This window comes from Balaenoptera ricei, chromosome 20, assembly GCF_028023285.1.
Source record: "Balaenoptera ricei isolate mBalRic1 chromosome 20, mBalRic1.hap2, whole genome shotgun sequence".
In the NCBI taxonomy this organism is placed as follows: Eukaryota; Metazoa; Chordata; class Mammalia; order Artiodactyla; family Balaenopteridae; genus Balaenoptera; species Balaenoptera ricei.
The window spans coordinates 20227008-20246477 of NC_082658.1; the positions used below are offsets into that span (position 1 = coordinate 20227008).

At 46.9% G+C, this 19470-nt stretch overlaps 1 protein-coding gene across 1 annotated transcript; it reads right to left on the minus strand.

Moving 5' to 3' along the window:
- Nucleotides 1-3657: 3657 nt before the first annotated feature.
- On the minus strand, nt 3658-6343 carry LOC132356032 (keratin, type I cuticular Ha1). Its single transcript, XM_059908716.1, has 6 exons — nt 5996-6343; nt 5709-5791; nt 5215-5371; nt 4273-4434; nt 4053-4178; nt 3658-3882 (listed from the first exon to the last, which is right to left on the minus strand). The coding sequence occupies exons 1-6, from the start codon at nt 6341-6343 to the stop codon at nt 3658-3660; spliced, it is 1101 nt and encodes a 366-aa protein (XP_059764699.1).
- Between the last annotated feature and the right edge of the window lie 13127 nt (nt 6344-19470).

Below are 19470 nucleotides of genomic sequence, written 5' to 3' on the forward strand. Positions count from 1 at the left end.
TTATAGTGATATCTTATGTATAACTATAGAGAGAACATGGTTCCAATCCCATAATTGCTAATAACCAACTATGATTTCAAGCATGTTTCTAAGGCTCAGTTTACTCATCTGTAAAATGGATTTAATTTGCAGCATTGTTAGGAAGATTAATTAAGATAAGCTCCTAGTATTTTGCTTAACCCATAGTTGAGTTCAGTAGATGTGAGCTATATTCATTTCCCATTCCTGCTGTCACAAATGACCTCAAATTTAGTGATGTAAAACAAAAATGTATTATTGTAAAGTTCTATAAGTCAGAAGTCTGACACAGGTCTAAAATCAAGGATTTACTCTCACTGGGTTAAAATCAAGGTATGGAGTTGCCTTTCTATGCACTAGCAATGAACAATCTGAAAAAGAAATTAGAAGGAAAATTATATTTCTGACAGCATCAAAAGGAATAAAAAACTTAGGAATAAACATAACCAAGGAGGCAAAAGACTTGCACACAGAAAAACTGCAAAACATTGCCAAAAGAAACATTGCCAAAAGAAACTAAGAAACTATGTCTTTCCATGTAAATGGAAAGACATCCCATGTTTATGGATTGGAAGATTTAATGTTGTTATGATAACAATATTGCTCAAAGCAATCTACAGATTCAATGCAATCTCTATAAAAATCTCAGTGATGTTTTTTGCAAAATGGATCATAGACCTAAACATCAGAGCTAAAATGATAAAACTCTTAGAAGAACACATAGGGGAAAATCTTCATGACATTGGATTTGGCACTGATTTCTTGGTGATGACACCAAAAGCACAGATAACAAAAGGAAAAATAGGTAAAATGAACTTTACAAAAATTAAAAACTTTAATTTCAAGAGAATGAAAAGAGTGAAAAAGCAACCCACAGAATGGGAGAATATTTTCAAATCATATATCTAATAAGGGATTAATATCCAGAATTTATAAAGAACTCCTACAACTTAAAAAAAAAAAAACAGAAAATGAGTATTGGGGAGAGATTGCAATCCTTGTACGTTACTTGTGGGAATGTTAAATGGTTCAGCCACAGTGGAAAACAGTAGGGAGGTTACTCAAAAAACATAGAATTACCATATGATTCAATAATTCCACATCTAGGTACATAAACACACACACACACACACACACACACACACAAATTGAAAGCAGGGATTTGAACAGAAGACATATGTACACCAATGTTGATAGCAGCATGTCGCAATAACCAAAAGGTGGAAATAACCCAAAATATCCATCAATGATGAATGAACAAACAAAATGCATTATATACATACAATGGAATATTATTAAATCTTTAAAAGAACTAAATTCTGATACATGCTACGACATGGATGAACCTGGAAAACATTATACAATGAAAAAAGCCAGACCCTAAAGGACAAATAATATACAATTCCATTTCTTTATACAAGGTACCCAGAATAGTCAAATTCATATAGACAGAAAATAGAATAGAGGTTACCAGGGGCTCATGGCAGGGGGGTTTGGGAAGTTATTGTTTAATGTGTCCAGAGTTTCCGTCTGAGATGATGAAAAAGATCTAGAGAGGGGTAGAGGCAATGGTTGCACCACAATGTGAATATACTTCACGCTACTGAATTGTACACTAAAAATGGATAAAATGGTAAATTTATGTTATATATATTTTACCCAAATTTTGAAAAATCAGGGTGTTGGCAAGACTGTGTTCCTTTCTGGAAACTCTCCATTAGAGTTAAAGAAAGATACCCATTCTTGATGAACACTGATATCACTTTCAGTACTCTGAGATTTCCTGCAGCACCAGCCTGAGCGTTCACAGTGCCAGGGACTAGGTTTATAATAGCCCTACTTGGGGACTAGTTTTATCCCTTTTAAGAAATTATAAATAACTTGCAGCCACGACTGTGTCTTTCATTATGTGCCTCTCCCCTCCCCACCATCCAGGGTCTGCACAGAGCAGGTATCCAACAGACACTGGTTGGATTGAATAGAGGAAGGCGGAAGTATTGAAGGAAAAGTTGGTGGGTTCTCTGAGCCCCAGATCCGGGGAGGGGAAGTGAGCGGCTGGAGCCCAGGCTGATAATGATCCCCAGGAAGGAGATCAGAAGGAAGGAGGAAGTCCTGGGCACAGTAGGCAAGCCAGATGGTCCCTTTGCTGCATGGTCCTGAGGCTGCCTGAACGACCACTAACCCAGATAATACAGGGCTGGACCTAAAACTTCCTGCTGAGAAAAGATGAGCTTTCCAGAGCCTCTTTCCAGCCCCCAGCTCATGCCTCCTCACTTTAGATTTGGATAAAATCGGCTCTAGGAGATGTCCTGGTCAAGAGGGGTGAGGAAGAAAATCCAGGAACGGCCAAAGGGAGATGAAGCCACACAGCAGCTGCCCTACCCTCTTTGCTGCCATCCTGCCTCACCTGTGGGGTCAGGATGCAAGGCCAGCCATCTGCCTGCCAGGCTCTCATATCCAAGAGTGAGGCTATTATAGGGCTCTGCTTTCAAGTGGCCCTTTTATAAAGTGCTCAAGTGATGGTCATGGTGAGACAAATGAATACCAGTGAGAAAGGCATCTGCTTTGCCAAGGAAATCAAGTTTATTAGGAGGTTACAAGGGAAAGCTCATGGCACGTGGGAGGGTTCTCTGGGCTAGCTAAGAAGAAATGGTCTCCAGCGAAGGAAAAGGTAGGCAGGGAATTATCTGGAGTAGGTTGGGTGAGTTTCTTGACCACCTCCCTGGGGCAGCTCCAGCCATGCAATTGTGTTTTCTGGCCCATTTGGTGGAATGAACCAGGGCCAGGTCAAAGCTCTGGAACACTGGGCACTGCCTCCTTGCTCTTCTGGCAACCACTGGACTCTAGCACACGTTGGAGTTGCAGGGCCCGCAGTTGGGGCGGGGGACACAGGTAGAGAAGCGGGTAGCAGGAGCACAGGGGGTGCAGGCACTGGAGACGCAGGGCACGATGGTCTTGACACATGCATTGGTCGTGGCACAGGGGTTGCAGGGCAGCCTGGAGAAAAAGAATGATATGGAAAGCGAATTGAGGGCGGCTTGTAATATACACCAGAGAGACCTCAAGTGTGGACTGCTCTCTGGGACTTGGCCTGACCTGTAACAGAGAAGGTCACAGGCTCACCTGCTGCGAAGCTCACTATCAATGCTAATGGTCTCCCTGTCATATCATGTCAAAAGTGCTGGACAGAGGCTCAGAAACTCCGGTGTCAGCGCCCAGCAATGTCCATTCCTAGCTGGTGACCTTAGAGAAGTCGCTTACTTTCTCCAGGCCCCAGTCCCTTCACCTACAGAATGAAGAGAATACTGATCCTGCCTGCCTGATGGTAACAGGGCAGATAAGGTGGCATGTGGAAATGTAACTTCTACACACTACGGTATTGTTAAGATGTAAGAAATATCACTGATCACACATCAGTGTCATCAGGGTAGAATGCGAAGAGTTGACTGTGCAATTTCAGTCTGCACATCACACAATTCCTGCCATTTTAGTTTTAATGATGGCCACATTGTTTTCTGTCTGAGCATGTCTGGTGTGAAGGCATAATTTCCTCTCCAAGGTATGCAATCTTTGCCTGCAGTCCAACTGAGAAGTGCGCCTATATGTGCATAGCTTCTCCAAACACCGGCAGCTGAGTACTCACTTGCAGTCCTCGCTCTCCAGCAGCCCCCGGTACGTGTTGATCTCACCCTCCAGCCGGGCCCGGACATCCAGCAGCACCCGGTACTCCTGGTTCTGCCGCTCCAGGTCCCTCCTGATCTCCGCCAGCTGGGCCTCCACTTTGCTGATCAGGCACTGCACCTGGGCCAGCTGAGAGCTGTAGCGGGCCTCTATCTCCGTCAGGGTGTTCTCCAGAGAGTCTCTCTGTCGTGGGGAAGGGAAGGAAGGTCACAGAGCTGCTCCTGAAAGGGCTTCTCCGCAGGATCCAAAGAAGTCACAAGCTCCAAGAGTTAAGGAGAGGAGGGTCCAAAGGCCAGCCCGGTGCCTCTGACTCCTGACCTGCCCTTCTCACCAGGAGTCTGAACGATACCCACTAGGTTGTGCTGGGCCTGCAGCTCCACCTCCAGGGCATGGACCGTGCGTCTCAGCTCAGTGATCTCCAGCTGGTAGGACTGCAGCTGCTCCGAGCTGGACACCACCTGCCCATTCAGCTCCTCGGTCTGAAACACCAAAGGGGAGAAGGCAGGATCAGACCCTGTCTGAAGGGCCCTGAGGGGCCGAGGGGCCTGAGCGGCCACGTGCCGAGATGCCCACCTGCCTGGTGAACCATTCCTCCACGTCCCTGCGGTTGCTCTCCACCAGGGCCTCGTACTGACACCTGGTCTCGTTGAGCACGCGGTTCAGGTCCTCGGTGGGGGCGGCGTCCACCTCCACGTTGAGGCGGTCTCCAAGCTGGCTCCGCAGGGAGTTGACTTCCTGTGGATGTAGAAAATGCAAGAGTGACTATCCTCAATAAAAAGTGGACCCAAAGAAATGGCACTGCTTGTCAAAGTCCTGTTTGTCTATTTCCTCGGAAAAGAAACTTTTAGTGGAGCGGCTATGACAACAGAAGGCCAAGTGGTCTGCGTTCCATGTGTTCGGCTCCTTTCCACCGTGACTGTGTCATGGCACTTGGATTCAAAAAAAATTCCCAAGGATTTGCTTGGGGGCCACTCAAGGATGGATGAATGCCTAACTTGCCCAGTTTGCAGATTGGCTGCAGATGACCTCATAAGAAAAAGAATTGGTTCTATGATTTCAGATTGTATATCACAGCATTTTTGCCATCAAGTAAGATCTTGTCATGGCCCCTCCCAGGAGAGAGAAGGAACCCCAGATCATTCGTCATCAAGACTTTGAAAAAGTGGAGACTCCAGTTCACCAGGATTGATATTTTGGCTTTGAGGGCAAAGAGAAATGGCTTTGCATGGCATGATCAGAGCAATGCTGGGACTCCTCCTACAACTCAGTAACCAATCACAAGCCCATGGAGGTGCCCTGGGAAACTCAAGTGAGGCACCAGTTCTGAGTGAAAAACAGCTTATCTGGGAACATGGATAGGTTTCATCTCTCAATGTTTTCTTTTATCCTGAAGTTTTGGTGTTTTTGAAGGAAATTTAGAAGATTCTTATTCCTGATTCTGCCACCCCAAATCACTAAAGCCACCCTCAGCCTGAGGCTGAGTCAGGTTTCTTCATTTCTCATTTCTGGTCTCACCTCCTCGTGGTTGCTCTTGAGGCAGGTCAGCTCCTCCTTCAGGGACTCCACCTGGACCTCCAGGTCAGACTTGCACAGGGTCAGCTCGTCCAGGATCCTACGCAGGCCATTTATGTCCGACTCCACCAGCTGCCTCAAGCCCAGCTCCATCTCATACCTGCACAAGGACAGGGTCAGAGAGGTAACTGGTAGACCTTGAAGACCGACAAGAATGATCTTGGATAACCCCATTCACCTCTTCTTCCCTCTTTCGGCAATGAGTGGACCCAAGAGGCAGAGGGTTCTGGAGGCTCAGTCAAGACCCAATATTGATTCAAAAATTGATTTGAGTCCTCATCCACTTTTGTGACTTCTTTCTTGGTTCCCCCCAATCCTCTGCAGAATCCTTCACAATTGATGGATTGAACTGCTGTTCGGTAAGCTATGGAAATCCCTTTTCTTTTACTAGAGATTGAACAAAAGGAGCAGACCCGTGTAAACTCTGAACAACTCACTTGGTCCTGAAGTCATCTGCGGCCAGCTTGGCATTGTCAATCTGCACTACCAGCCTAGTGTTCTCTGCCTTGGTGCAAAGGATCTGGGGAATGAGAGGTTACTAAGTGAGGATTGAAAATAAATATGAAACCATCGACTTCTTTAAAAATGCTTAAAAAGCCATTTTGAAGGTAAAAGGAGGAAGAAAGAATCACGATGGCATAGATGCAAGAAACATAGCTCTCTCCCACAGATTGAGAATCCTAGCAAACTTCCCCTGCTTAGAGATGACAACAAGGCCCCTCACCTTCTGCTGGAGCTCCTCGATGGTCCGGAAGTAGGACTGGTAGTTGGGGCACACAAGGGGGTCTTGTTGCTGGCTCCGCTCCCGGATGCGGCACTCCAGCTCCGCGTTCTCCCGCTCCAGCTGGCGCACCTTCTCCAGGTAGCTGGCCAGCCGGCCGTTCAGGAACTGCATGGTCTCCTTCTCGTTGCCGTTGAAGGAGCCCTCGCAGGACCAGCTGCTGTTGCCCACGTTGGCGGGGATGTTGCAGGCCCCGGGCAGGGTGGAGCCGTGGCAGCTGTGGGGCACACAGGGCCGGGAGAAGCAGCTAGAGCGGCAGCTCAGGCTGGGCAGAGAGCAGCTGTAAGGCATGGTGATGGAGGGAGTGAGGTGACCGGCTGAAGACAGAGTCCAAGTTCTGCAAGGAGCTTTGGAGTCTTCTGCATCTGGGGAGCATTTATACCCCATCCCCAGAGGGTGTGGACACAGTACGTAATGTCTTTTTTCTTTCTACTTCCTCGCTGCTTTTCAAATGCCCTTCCCTTCAATCTGTTATTGGCCTTCCTCAGAAGAGTCCCTTGTCCCATAAATTTTTTTACTTGGCTTCTTGTTAAGTCAGGACTCCTCTTCAGGCTAGGCACCCCTGAAATCAGAGTCCTGTGGTAGACCTTCAAAGAGGCCACACGGTCTAGCCCAAGTATCTGCCCTTGTTAATTGGGAGTCAGTCCATCTAATGACATTCTTTTGTGGCACGTGATCTGGTAAAACCATAATCAGACTCATCTCCTGACACACCTGGCATTTCCAGGGAGGGACAAAGATTGAATCAAGGAACAAGTTGCATTAAGGGGCAGCAGTAACCTCCCTTTCCATCCGCTTTGAGAGAAGAATCCTTCAATGATTTAGCACCCCAAGTCTTGAAGACTTGAGCTGGATAAGGATTGACTTGGGGGCCATGGCCAAGAAGGATGGACAGCTGTTTGTGTAATGTTACCTGCCTATCACTAAAAAGGACTGTAATGGGAAAAGAATGTAAAAAAAAGTGGATATATGTGTATATACAACATATATGTGTATGTATATGTATGAGAGTCACTTTGATGTAGAGCAGAAACTAACACAACATTGTATATCAACTGTACTCCAATAAAAACTAATTTTAAAAATAAATAAAAATTTTTAAAAAGGACTGTAGAGGAATTTTAAAGATAGAGGCTTCGATAATTAGTTTGAGAACAAGGAAGATTCTGAAAGAAGAGATCATTTAGAAAGAAGGCTGAAAAAATGCAAGCTGAGAGATCCAGACAAATGCATTGAAACTATCTAAGGAACGTATCTGGAGGCAGGTGTGAGAAAGGAATAAGGCAGTGCTTGCCAAACTTTTCCAATGAGGTATCCATAGCATTAGAACAAAGTGAGCGGTAATTGGAAAAGTCAGGAGATAGCCCAAAGGAGCCTCCTCAAGCATGAAAACATCGTGTTGGCTTTAACATAAAATGTTTTAAAATTCCCAGTTAGACTTTCTAACGTTCTGCCCAATCCTCCAAGTATAATCGACACACCAGGAAGATGCCCCGTATCCTCTCCTAGGCTCCCACCATCAGCCTTACTGTGTTACATGCAATCTAGTTTAAGAACCAAAGGTTGAAAAATACCAAGGGGTGGGGCGGGGTGGTGGTCATGCCATTGAATCCAAGGACCTGGGCACCCTGGAGAGAAAATGAGGGGACACAGCTTAGGCAGGGGATTTTGCAAGACAAGCTTGGAGTCATTTAGGGTTGATTTGGGAGGTGAAGGAAGGCACCAGAAGGTCTGAGGAAGGGGTGACCAAAGTTCTGAACATACAGAAGTTGCATCATTACAGGCACCACTAGGTACCACCTGCACCCTGGGGAGCAGCACCCCAAACTCTGCTGTGTCTTTGGCTCCTGCCATAGGCAGTTTTATTGACAACTTATTGGAGTCCTTCTCCCCATCAAGCTTTCATGATAGTGTTCACGTGGTGCTCTGTTTAAGTCTTGGATGAAAGGTCCTTCATCCACCCTCTCCAACACCATTATCGCTGCTTATTATAACGCCATTCAGACCAAAAGCTCCAGACTTATAATAAAATCAAAATCTCTTTGTTTTCCTCCAAGGCAGTTAAAGGGGGAGAAATAGGTGGGCAGGCATCACTGAGACTTCCCGGAGAAAGGACGCGAGGCTAGGAGCTCCTGTCTCACTCATCCGGACTTGGGACAAATGGAAAACCCTGTGAATCAGACCGATGGGCATTCGCTCCCAGGGAACAGCACAGGCCTCCTGCTTCCCAACTCTTGTCGGCCTGCTCCAAAGCACTGGCTTTCCAGCAAGTCTCTGTTTCCCCAGTCCTGCCTTCCTCCCCACCAGGGAGCACAGACTATATACCAGCAGCGTCCTCCAAGCTCTGCGGTCTTATCTACTGATTGGCCAGTGTAGCATCATGGAGGCTTTAAGCAAAGGAGAATGTTTAGGTTCTAAATATGAGAAGATTCAAGGATTGGGTCGACAAAAAAGCAAAAAGAGGCTTTGCATACAATGCAGAGAGAGCAGAGAAATGGGGAGAGACGGAAACAGGGAGAGGCGTGTTTAATAAGAGAGATAAGGATACGAAGAAGAGGCAAGGAGGAAACCTGGAAGGAATCCTCAGAACCACGCCAAGCCATGCTGATCAGACAAAGCTAGCCCATCTTCAAGTGAGGGAACCTGCAGCGTGGAAAACTGAGAAGTAGCCAAGACAACCTGAATAGATGCACAGAAGAGTGGTTCACCCTGCTGAGTGTCCTGCAAGATGTAAATGAAGACTCAGAAAAGACCTACAGACATGGGACCACAGCTTCTGAGGCCTCAGACAGAAATGACATTGTTCCAAGATGTCCAGACCAGAGCATTACCTCCACAATCCAGTCTGAGATTTGTTCGTGGCTGAGAAATGCACTGCTGTCTACACCCGGGCTGCAAAATGTCAAAAAGGGGCACTGCTACCTGTTCCTGAATGATAAGAGTGTGGGGAGGAGAAAGGAAGAAAGGAACAAGGGTAGTCTGGCCAGCACGGCTTCAGGTCACGGCCAATTGGCAACCACACAGAAGACGCAGCAAAGAACAGGTTACACCTGTCACCTGCTTGCTTCTCCTGGAGATTCCTTTTTTCCCTGCAGAAGGTGAATGGCCCAAGAATTCAGGAGCAAGAGAGCAGATGAAATGGCTGGTAAGTAAACATAATGCTACCATCCCTTGTAAATCTAGCTTCTCTCTTGCAATGTTTTCAAAATATCAATAGGCTTGAGTCAACTTGCTTCTTGAATTAGTGGGGAAGATGGGACCGTGGGGAAGATGGGACCATGTGGTTATAAGGTCTCCATGGCCTCACACATATTAGGAGTAGACTTCATGTACTCTCTTGATTTCTTAATTGAAATACTTGCAAATTTGATTCATTCAGAGAGAAATTGAGCAGACAAGGGACTATCAAATCCACTTTTCAGTTTTTTCAAAATACATCTAATGAGCAACTTCTCCATGCTGGGCATGGGACAAAATTGAAACAGAAGAATCACAGTTCCCTTAGTAGATTATATGTTTATGAACAACTCAGGCTAAAATGGGTCTCCAAAATATACGAGAAATAACAAGAAGATAAAGAAGTGAGATATTTAAAAGGTGTGAGATGGACGTTTGGAAATATGTTTGTATTTAATGTAATTAGAAAACTGTATATATGACATTAAGGGCAGCAATCATTTGTTGAATTTCTACCAAGCGCCTGGCATAGTTCCAGGACAGCAGGATGGGGGGATGGGGGCTGGGGGTGGGTGGGGAGGGGGATACTGGTGGGGAAGAGGAAGATGACATGCTCTCAGTCCTGCTGAGCAGACAGCCTTGTGGACTAGCTCTAACGCAAAGTAATATAATTGAGCCCTTCACCTCCCCTCTGAAGAAAAATAATTCCTTCCTTCCCCCCTCCCACTTTTCCCACACCCATCCCTGCCCCAAACTCCAGTCAGGCCATTTCAACCCAGTTCATGATTCTCAGCCAGGAGGTGAAGGATGAGGCCATTTCAGATTATCTCCCTGTCCCCCAAAGGAGATTTATTCGTGATTCCACTCTCTAGGTGACTCAGAGGTAGGATTCAGACAACTCATCTCATTAGAATCCTAATCCCTCTAAGAATCTTTTCTTCAACCAAGCCTGGTAATGAGTTATTTTGATACTGGTTCTTGCTGCTTTGGAGACCACAGGGTGGTGGCCCTTCAGCATCCCCGTAGGATCTGTGGTCGTTAAGATGAGTTTCAAAGCAGGTGAAAGAGGCTTCCAGGGTTGGGGTGTGGGGCAGCAGAAAGAAAAGAGGCAGTGCTAAGTCAAACAAGTGAAAGAGTTTCCTCTTTCTAGAAAAGGGAATGAGACTAGTGGAGAGAAATGGAGGTGACGAGTGACCCTGCTGGTGAGTAGACACAGTCCCCCACCCTCAGGATCAGAGAGAGCTAGTGGGGGTAGTAGAGACATCTTGGTGGAGGGCCTTGGAGCCAACGTGAATGACCAAGGCACGTGTTTAGGATGTCAAAAAACCAGGGGTGGGAGAAGGGGTCAGGGAGATAAGGGAGATTTGGGTACAAAAACTAGCCTAAAGGGGGTGCCTCCGCTGAGGAAGGCCAGGAGATAACCAAAGGCCAGAAGCTCAGCCTGCAATGTGGTTGGGTGGGGAGGACATTGCAGGGTGAGAGGAAACACCAGAAAGATTATCCTCGGGGAGATTCCCGGGCCCTGCAAAATCCGTCTCAACCACCTCGAGCCAGCCTAGGAGAGTGGGTCTGAACGGGCAGTTTTATCCAGCAAAGTCCTTAGCAGTTTGGTGCAGGTAAAGGACAACGGGCCGGGAATGAGAAGACTTGGGCTTGAGTGAGACCAGCTGTGAGACTGGGGGGGCGGAGTTCGTCTCACCTTCCTAACCTTGAACTTTTTCTGCTGCAAAATGGGGATTGTGAAGTCTGTCCTGTCTCTCTCAGGGTTTGGGGGTAGGGGCTCAAATTGGATAACACGTATGAAAGGGCTTTGTAAATGGTGAAATGATGAACACACATAAGGGGTTCCAACTATTTCTCTTCTTCTCTTCCTCAGTGGACAAAGTGGTCATAGTAATGACAGAGGGTGGACTGACCTTCACTGGTGATTCCCCACCATTAAAATTGCCAGGGTCCATTGACATATACACACTACCAAATGTAAGAGATAGCTAGTGGGAAGCAGCCGCATAGCACAGGGAGATCAGCTCGGTGCTTTATGACCACCTAGAGGGGTGGGATAGGGAGGGTGGGAGGGAGGCTCAAGACGGAGGGGATATGGGGATATACGTATGCATATGGCTGATTCACTTTGTTACAGAGCAGAAACTGACAACATTGTAAAGCAATTATACTCCAATAAAGATGTTAAAAAAAATAAAATAAAATAAAATATTATTGAGTTTTTTTTAAAAATTGCCAGGTCCTCATGCTATTTTCAGATACCATAGAACGTTCATTCTTTGCACCACCCTTTATGGCATAAATTCTCAGACATGAAAGAATTCTCTGGCATAAACACTCTCTTATTTCATGCAAGGAAAAAGAATCAAAATGTTGGGGGTGATTATGGTTCTGTCATCCTACTGACAGACTGTGTCTGTAGGATGGCCTCTGTAGACTTGGCCTCTGTAAAGCACAATGGTTGAAAGAACAGTTGCTAGAGGCAGACTACCTGGTCTGAACCCTGGCTTCCCCATCTAGTAGCTGTGTGAACTTGGGCACGTTACTTAACTTTTCTGAGCCTTGAGTCCTCATCTGCAAAATGGAGATAACAATAACATTGGCTTCATCGGATTGCTGTAAGGATTAGATGAGTATATGTATATAAGCTTATCCCTAACTTAGATCAGCGCCTGGCTCATAGTAAGAGCTCAATGAGTGTGAGCGTCCATGACAATGATGACGAAGCTATGTGATGCTGATGGTGGTGATGATGAAAAGGATAATTGTGGTGGCGGTGATAGTAGTGATGATGGTAATGATGGATTGTTTGGTTTCCGGGGAAGCTCTTCACACCTCCCCAAGCACAATCATCCCCTTTACCCAGCATTTCTTCCCAGGAACGCAAGCCACTTCACACATACACGCACACACACACACAAACAGTGTCTCATCAAAGCTAATATTTTAATTATAGATGACAGTCAGGGCATTGGATATGAACTTAAGAAACACAGGTCAATCATCCTGGGGCCCCACTGACTCATTTCATGTCACCAGAAGAATCCCTCCTTCACCGAATGACTCACCTTCTCTCCCTCTCCTTACATGAGAAGAACATGGTGGTACAAGAATAAATGGCTTTATTTTGTTAGACAACTTTGAACTTGTTGGATGAAAGGAGCTATTTAAGGACAAAGGAAGAGGTGACGGTGTTTGGGCCAGGTGCTAAATTAAGACTGATCAAGATTGCTCTTTCTTATTGGGACCTACTCTTGGGTAAGTACCTTAGGGATGCATCGCCTGTACCCAGACACCTTTACGCTTGGGAAAAAGAGCAGAGGCACAGTGGAGGGGAAGGGAGGAAAGGGTAGACAGCCTCTGACCTTCCAGAGCTTCCTATGATGGAAGTCTTGATGGCTCTTAAGCAAATCAGTCCTGTCTACACAGACGGTGGCCAACAGGTAGGATTCTGGGCTTGAGAGCAGTTGGAGGTACAGCAACCAAGGCCTGACTTAAGCTCTCTCCACCCCTGGGACTTGGGACTGTTGTCACTCCCACATCAGGACGGGCTGGACTCAACAACCATCAGCTGGACTTTGTAAATTTCTCAGCAAGCTACTCTGATTCAGAGAGTTCACGGAGTAGAGAAGGAAGACAAGAACCAGCTGCAAGAGTCAGTGTGTTAGCTCCACTTATAGTTTCACTGATTAATAAGACCCAGAAAGAAGGGAGTCATCAAATTTTGAGGCTAGAAGACCCCTACAACCATCTCATCCAGCTCCATCAGCTGCCTGAGCGACCTTCTCAACGTCCCCACCAGGTGGTTATAAAGGCCCTCCTTGAATGCCTCCAGTGATGGGGAACTCACTGCTTGGTCAGCTCTCATGCTGGTTTCTGAAGACATGCTGTTCTCATCCATGGCTGCCTAAATATGGAGCTTCTGGTTCATGTGGCAATTGACTGCAAGTTCCAAGCTGGGCAGCTGCCAGAAGGACTTGCCAGTGGAGCCTGTGGGGGAGCTTTGGGTGGGTGAGTTTGATTGGCCTTTTCTAGACTGATGGTGTGACCGGCTCAGCAATTACCATCATTTAACATGTTCAGCACTGTCTCAATGGGATCAAGAGTTCCTCACCCATGAGATCAAGAGAGTAAGGCCCATCTCTTCTGCAGTGGGTCTGGCCATTCGGGATCTTACTTCACAAATAAACCCCCCTTACACTGTGATTCTTTTTTTTTTTTTTTTTGGCTGTGTTGGGTCTTCGTTTCTGTGCGAGGGCTTTCTCTAGTTGCGGCAAGCGGGGGCCACTCTTCATCGCGGTGCACGGGCCTCTCACTGTCGCGGCCTCTCTTGTTGCGGAGCACAGACTCCAGACGTGCAGGCTCAGTAGTTGTGGCTCACGAGCCCAGTTGCTCCGCAGCATGTGGGATCTTCCCAGACGAGGGCTCGAACCCGTGTCCCCTGCATTAGCAGGCAGATTCTCAACCACTGTGCCACCAGGGAAGCCCCACTGTGATTCTGAAACTTGAGTGTGCATGGAATCACCTGGAAGCCTCCATGAAACAGACTGCTTATTAAGAAAGTCTGGGGTGGGGCCCAAGAATTTGCATTTCCAACATGTTCCCAGGGGATGCTGGTATTACTGGATGGAGGACCACACTTTTAGAACAACCACCCTAAACCTTCTCATGTTGAATTTTTTGCCCCTTCAAAGCTTTCAAAGTATGGGCTTTGGATCTACTGCAAAGAAACTGGGGTTCAAGCCTTGATTCAGCCACCAGCTGAAAATAGTAACAGCCGCTCCCTCTTTGCAGGGTTTTTGTGGGACCCTGTGTCACCATGTCTATAAAGCCCCAACACGGTGCCTTGCTCATAATGGGCATGTGATCACAAAAGCTTACTTTAAGTAGCGTATTCTAGGGGGGCCAGGCAGAACCTCTGACCTGAGTTTCCCATAAAAATGCTTGTCTTTTCTAATTTCTATTGTTTCATTTCAATCTCTGTGTGTGTGTGTGTGTGTGTGTGTGTATGTGTGTGTGTGTGTATCTCGGGCTGATTAAAACCCACTAAAATGACTTCACAGACCATCAGTGAGTCACAGCCGTAGTTAACAAAACACTGGACCAGGGCCCACTGTAATTCAGTGAAATAACCTGACAACAGTAGATTAACTAAATATGCAACCTCATTTACTCGTTTATTCATTTCATTCATTGACCAGGACCCAGAAGAGAGAGATGCAGTTTCCCACGTGCTGCAGAAAGAAAGTGGCCCCACTAAGAAAACTTGAAAATCAAAAGGCAGGTCAAAGTCATGAGAATCTGCAGAGCCACGGGGGCGCCCTCTCCCCAGAGGCGAGCCATTTGTAAGGTACGCTTCAGCTGCAGGTGAGTTCCTTGCTTCCCACCTCACTCTCATATGCAGTGACAGGAGGGTCCCCACCGACCCCTGGATGACCACCGGAAGGGCCAGGCTGGATTGGCCACAAACCACAGGCTCTGGGAAGATGCCTACTAGGTTGGCTACTCTCTCTCAGGTGGGCCCCAGTGCGGTGCTGGAGGCTGAGGTTTCCATGGAGCGTAGCCTTCCCAAGGAGGCCACCGACCACAGCTTCCCTGCAGCGAGGAGGCTTCAAACAGTTCTTCACAGAGCTTGAAGAGCTGGGGTTCCTGCTGCACTAGAAGCCGTGGTCCTCAGGGCCAAGCACCCCAGAGTGAGAGCGCTTCATTGTCTGGACCTTTCATCCACCCGCGGCAGGGGCAGGTGCAATACACAAGTTTCCCCCACGACATCCTCAGATCCACGGCCATCAGAACAACCATCAGTCAATTACTCAGGGTCCATAAGTAGCTCCCCTCCTTCTGAAAGAGAGGAGTAGCTGCCTTTGGACTCCTTGTCACTGCTCTCTCTTGCTAACAGGGACGTGTCGCGTTACTGCTTTAAAGATACCCTGTCAAGAAGTCATCTCTGCTCCCTGCGTGACCATCTGGTGTCTGCATGGCCTCTAAGATGCAGCAGTCCTCTCTCAAAGAGGGAGGGGTCACTGAGCATGGGCAGGAGCCCCCAGAGAGACTGGGCAATAGAATGAAGGGGCGCTAAAGGTGGAGGTGGCTACCAGGTCCAGGTAGGACCCAGAGCTCCTAACTCCAGTGTGTTCGTTCTCCTCTGCATCACACCTTTTCTGTTAAAGGGCCAGATGGTCACTATTTTAGGCTTTGCAGGCCATACAGCCTCTGCCCTGCAACTGCTCGGCTCTGCCCTCGGGGCACAGAGCAGACCCAGACAATATAGAAGCAAATGGGTGTAGCCGTGTTCTGGTTGCATTTTCTTTACCAAAACAGGCAGCAGCTGGATTTGACCTGTGATCTGTAGTCTGCCAACCCCTAGCTCTACACAGCACAATGAATGAGGCCTAAAACTTGGCTCCTAGAGCACGTGGGGAGACCTAAAGTCAGCTCTGGAGTCAGGGGGCTGGGGTGGAGGGAGGGCATCCCCCAGGTGGACTCCAGAACCGGTCACTGGACCCTCCATTTTACCAAGGCATTTAGACCAAGACTGGAAGTGCATCCAGATGCTAATTAACCTTGGAGCAAAGCTAAGCTGCACAAGTGATGGTGTTGGCGTGCTTTTGTTGCTGCTCCTGTTATTTCTGAAACTTGGTGTCCAAATGGCTCATAAAAGTGACTCAGCTACCATAGTCATTGGGGAAAATCAGAAGACAAAGGGGGCTTGTTGCCAAAGTAGATTTTCTTTTTTTTTAATCAATATTTTTTTATTGAAGTATAGTTGATTTACAATGTTGTGTTAATTTCTGCTGTACAGCAGTGATTCAGTTATACATATATATACATTCTTTTTTATATTCTTTTCCATTATGATTTATCATAGGATACTGAATATAGTTCTTTGTGCTATACAGTAGGACCTGTTGTTTATCCATTCTATATATAAGAGCAAAGCAGATTTTCTTTAACCAACATTTACCAAGCGCTTACAATATGCCAGGCATCATGAAAAGCATTTTCACATGCATTCTATCCCAATGACTCTGTGAAGGAGATAGACTTATCCCCATCTCCACGGGGGAGAAGGAGACGGAGATGCACAGAGATTAGGCTATGTGCCAAAATCACACAGCACGTTAGTAGCAGAATTGGAATTCTAGCCCAGGTTTTTTAAAGTCAAAGCCACTGATTGTTTCCATTCCGGCAAGATGCTGGTTGGTGTGTCTGGTTACTTATGGATGGCGAAAGGAAAGGACTATTTGGAAGTAAACTTATCTCGACCAATTGTTTGAGAAGATATATATCAAATGATCTTAGGAACTTTCTGTTCGGCCAACTTGAGATCATTGCATTCATAGGTTAAAATTTACAAAACCCAAAAAGAGAATTGTTTTATTGTGAATGATTTTCCCAGTTGTCACCTGACATACCCTGTTTTGATCGTATTGTAAAAGTTTCCCCAACAAAGTAGGGAGGGTACCATTCAGTGCAATTCATTCCACAAACTGCCTGGCCTCTGGGTCACTGTGTCCAACTCCTGGCCTCTTCTCTCTGGAAGCGTCACCCTCTGGCCAAGCTTCCCTGAATGGCTGCTCTGCCTGTGGTTCCCCACTTCCACCCCAGAAGGAGGCTTTGCTCTCGGGCAGTGAGTGGCAGATGTGAGGCCCAGTCTCTTTAATGGCCTCAGGGAAAGTTGCATCTTTGAAATGCAGGTCCCTTCTTTCCCAATCCCCACTCGGGGAGGATCCTGCTACCTGTGGGAGTTTCTCCCAAACATCAATTATGCCCGAGGTTTCCTTACTTTGCCGTGGCCCAAGCTAGGTTTTCCTATAAACCTGAGTTAATTAAATCCAAATGCTTTGATATGAGGATAGAGTTCCTCTGAGAATTCCTACATGTATAGCACTGGGTCCAGTCTCCAGGAGGTCCTGGTGCTGGTGGGCAAAAATATTTCCCAAAGTCTATGCCCAGGGCGTCCTCATCCATCAAATAAGAGAGATGGGCTGGGCAGGAGGATAGCTCGTGACGTCTCTAACTTGGAAGGACCATCCAAACATGGAAGACGGTGGCCATCTGTATCCAGCGGTGGGTGGCACTCCTGGCCCTGAGCTGTGGGGCTTGGTTTCATAGTAAAAACCTTGAACAGGCATTTGGGTGGTCAGACAGGTCTTGGTAAGTCGGAATGACACACGGGTGTGGAAACGGGCCAGGTTGGATTGGACAATGTGTGATGGGGGACAGGGAGCCTACAGAGGTCCCCAAAGTGTCCAGGGGCCTGAACTCCTGGTCTGTGACTTCCTGTGTGATTATTTCTGCTGCAGCTCTGGCCACAGCCTGAGGTCTGGGCTCCTACTGACTCAAATGCTTGGAGTATGAGGAGATTCTGAGTTTGGTGGTTGCGAGTTCTTTTTGAAAGGGGAACTATATTCCTGGGAAAGAGTTTCAGCATCTCAGAAAAAAGTGTCTCTATTCTTAGAGATGTGAAAGCAGGGGAAAGGGGAAAATACTTAACCTGAAATAATAATAAACCTTGGTGCATGGAGAAAGCATAAAGTGCTCAGAGACACCCGCTAGGCTTGGCAGTGAAACACTTGGCTCCAATTTCCACCTGTTGGTTGTGTGTCTGTGAGCACATCTTTCCATCCCCCTGGGCCTTAGACTCCTGGTCCATAAATGAAAGACGCTGGACCAGCTCATCTGAAAGGCTCTTTGTGATTCTGACAGTCCAGGACAGTGCCAGCCAGTAGAACTTCCTACAATAATAGAAATATCCTATTTTCTGCAATGTATGGTACCACCAGCCACAGGTAGGTATTGAGCACTTGAAATGTGGCTAGTACAACTGAGGAACTAAATTTTTCCATTTTATTTCATTAAAAATTAAATAGCCACATGTAGGTAGCAGCTACCATACTGGACAGAAAAGGCCCAGGATTCTAGAACCAAAGATTTGGTTCTGTTCAGTCTATTATATTTATCAAGCTGAGTACATTCTAGATGAATTTTGCACAGGGATTGAAAGTAAGAAGGAAGGCTGGTTTGCACTCAGTTATTGGAGCAGCCGGTGAGCCAGAAACCCCTCTCCCTTGACACTCCAGCTCATTGAAGTTTTACCCCCAACTCCAACCTGTAACCACAGCTGGCTAAGCAGTGTGTTTGAGTCTCCTGCCAGGCTCACCACCCTATCTGCCAGGCATGCATGTGGGATCATGCCAGGAAAGCCCCAGGCGGCTTCAGGATCCAATCCATTCCTCATCGCTCCTTGGCAAGTAGAGGGGGCAGATCCTTAATAGAAACACCACTTCAGCCCATTAAGGAAGAACTGTGTCTTTGGAGGGTGAGGTTCAGAAAGGTATTCAAGATTCCTGGTCCCAGCTCTCTCCTCTTTATCTGTCATGGCCCATCTATCGCCTACTCGGGTCCTTCACTGAGTCGCTCAGATTAATCCCTGATTTTTCCATTCCCACTGTAATTGCCTTAGTTGAGACCCTGTTAGCTTCTTCCACACGCTCTTCATCAGCTCTCTCCCTGCCTCTCAGCCATCCTGTTTAGACTCCTTTGTGGAACTTGCGAAAATATCACTCCAGTTATGTCATCCTTGGGCTCAAATCCTGCTGCAGCCCTCCCACTGCCTTCAGGATGGGGTCCAGGCTCTTCAAGGGGTACCCGAGGGCCCCTGCTGGCTGACGCCTTCCTACCATCTGAACTTTATTCCCACCAGTCTTTTCCAAGAGCGCACTGCTCCAGTCAGCAGGGCCATTCAAGGCCTCCTGGGCCTGATTTCTGCTTTCCTGCAGACCTCATGTACTTATTCCTGTCCTTTGTTCTGCAGACATCCTATTCAACCTTCCAGGCCCATCTCAAATGCCGCCAGTTACATGAAGTTCTTCTGTTCTCCCTCAAGCTAGTACCTCTCCCAATCTTTGTCAGTGTGTACTCTTTCTAGGTAGGAATTTCGGGGTGTAGCAGAGTGGCTAGAATAACGCTGCGGTGCAGCCGGCTAGACCTACGTTCAAATACTTGTCTTGTCTATAACCTTGGACAACTGACTAAACCACTCTCTGAGCCTCAGTTTCCCATCTCTAAAATGGACACCATGTCTGATGCCTACCTTACAGGGTGTTCATGAAAACTGCATAAATGAATTTATGTTAAGGTGTTCAACACGGTACCAGGTGCCTTATAAGTGCTCAATAAGTGGTAGTAGTAGTTATTATTATTATATTATTGGCTCTTATTGTGGAAGGAGTGTG

Bases quoted from the DNA above. Each gene is read 5' to 3' on its own strand.
- LOC132356032 (XM_059908716.1), bottom strand. From the start codon at position 6,343: ATGCCTTACAGCTGCTCTCTGCCCAGCCTGAGCTGCCGCTCTAGCTGC. The intron at 5,792-5,995 runs GTGAGGGGCCTT...CTCATTCCCCAG, and splicing joins TCGAGGAGCTCCAGCAGAAG to ATCCTTTGCACCAAGGCAGA. The intron at 4,179-4,272 runs GTGGGCATCTCG...TTGGTGTTTCAG, and splicing joins AGGAATGGTTCACCAGGCAG to ACCGAGGAGCTGAATGGGCA.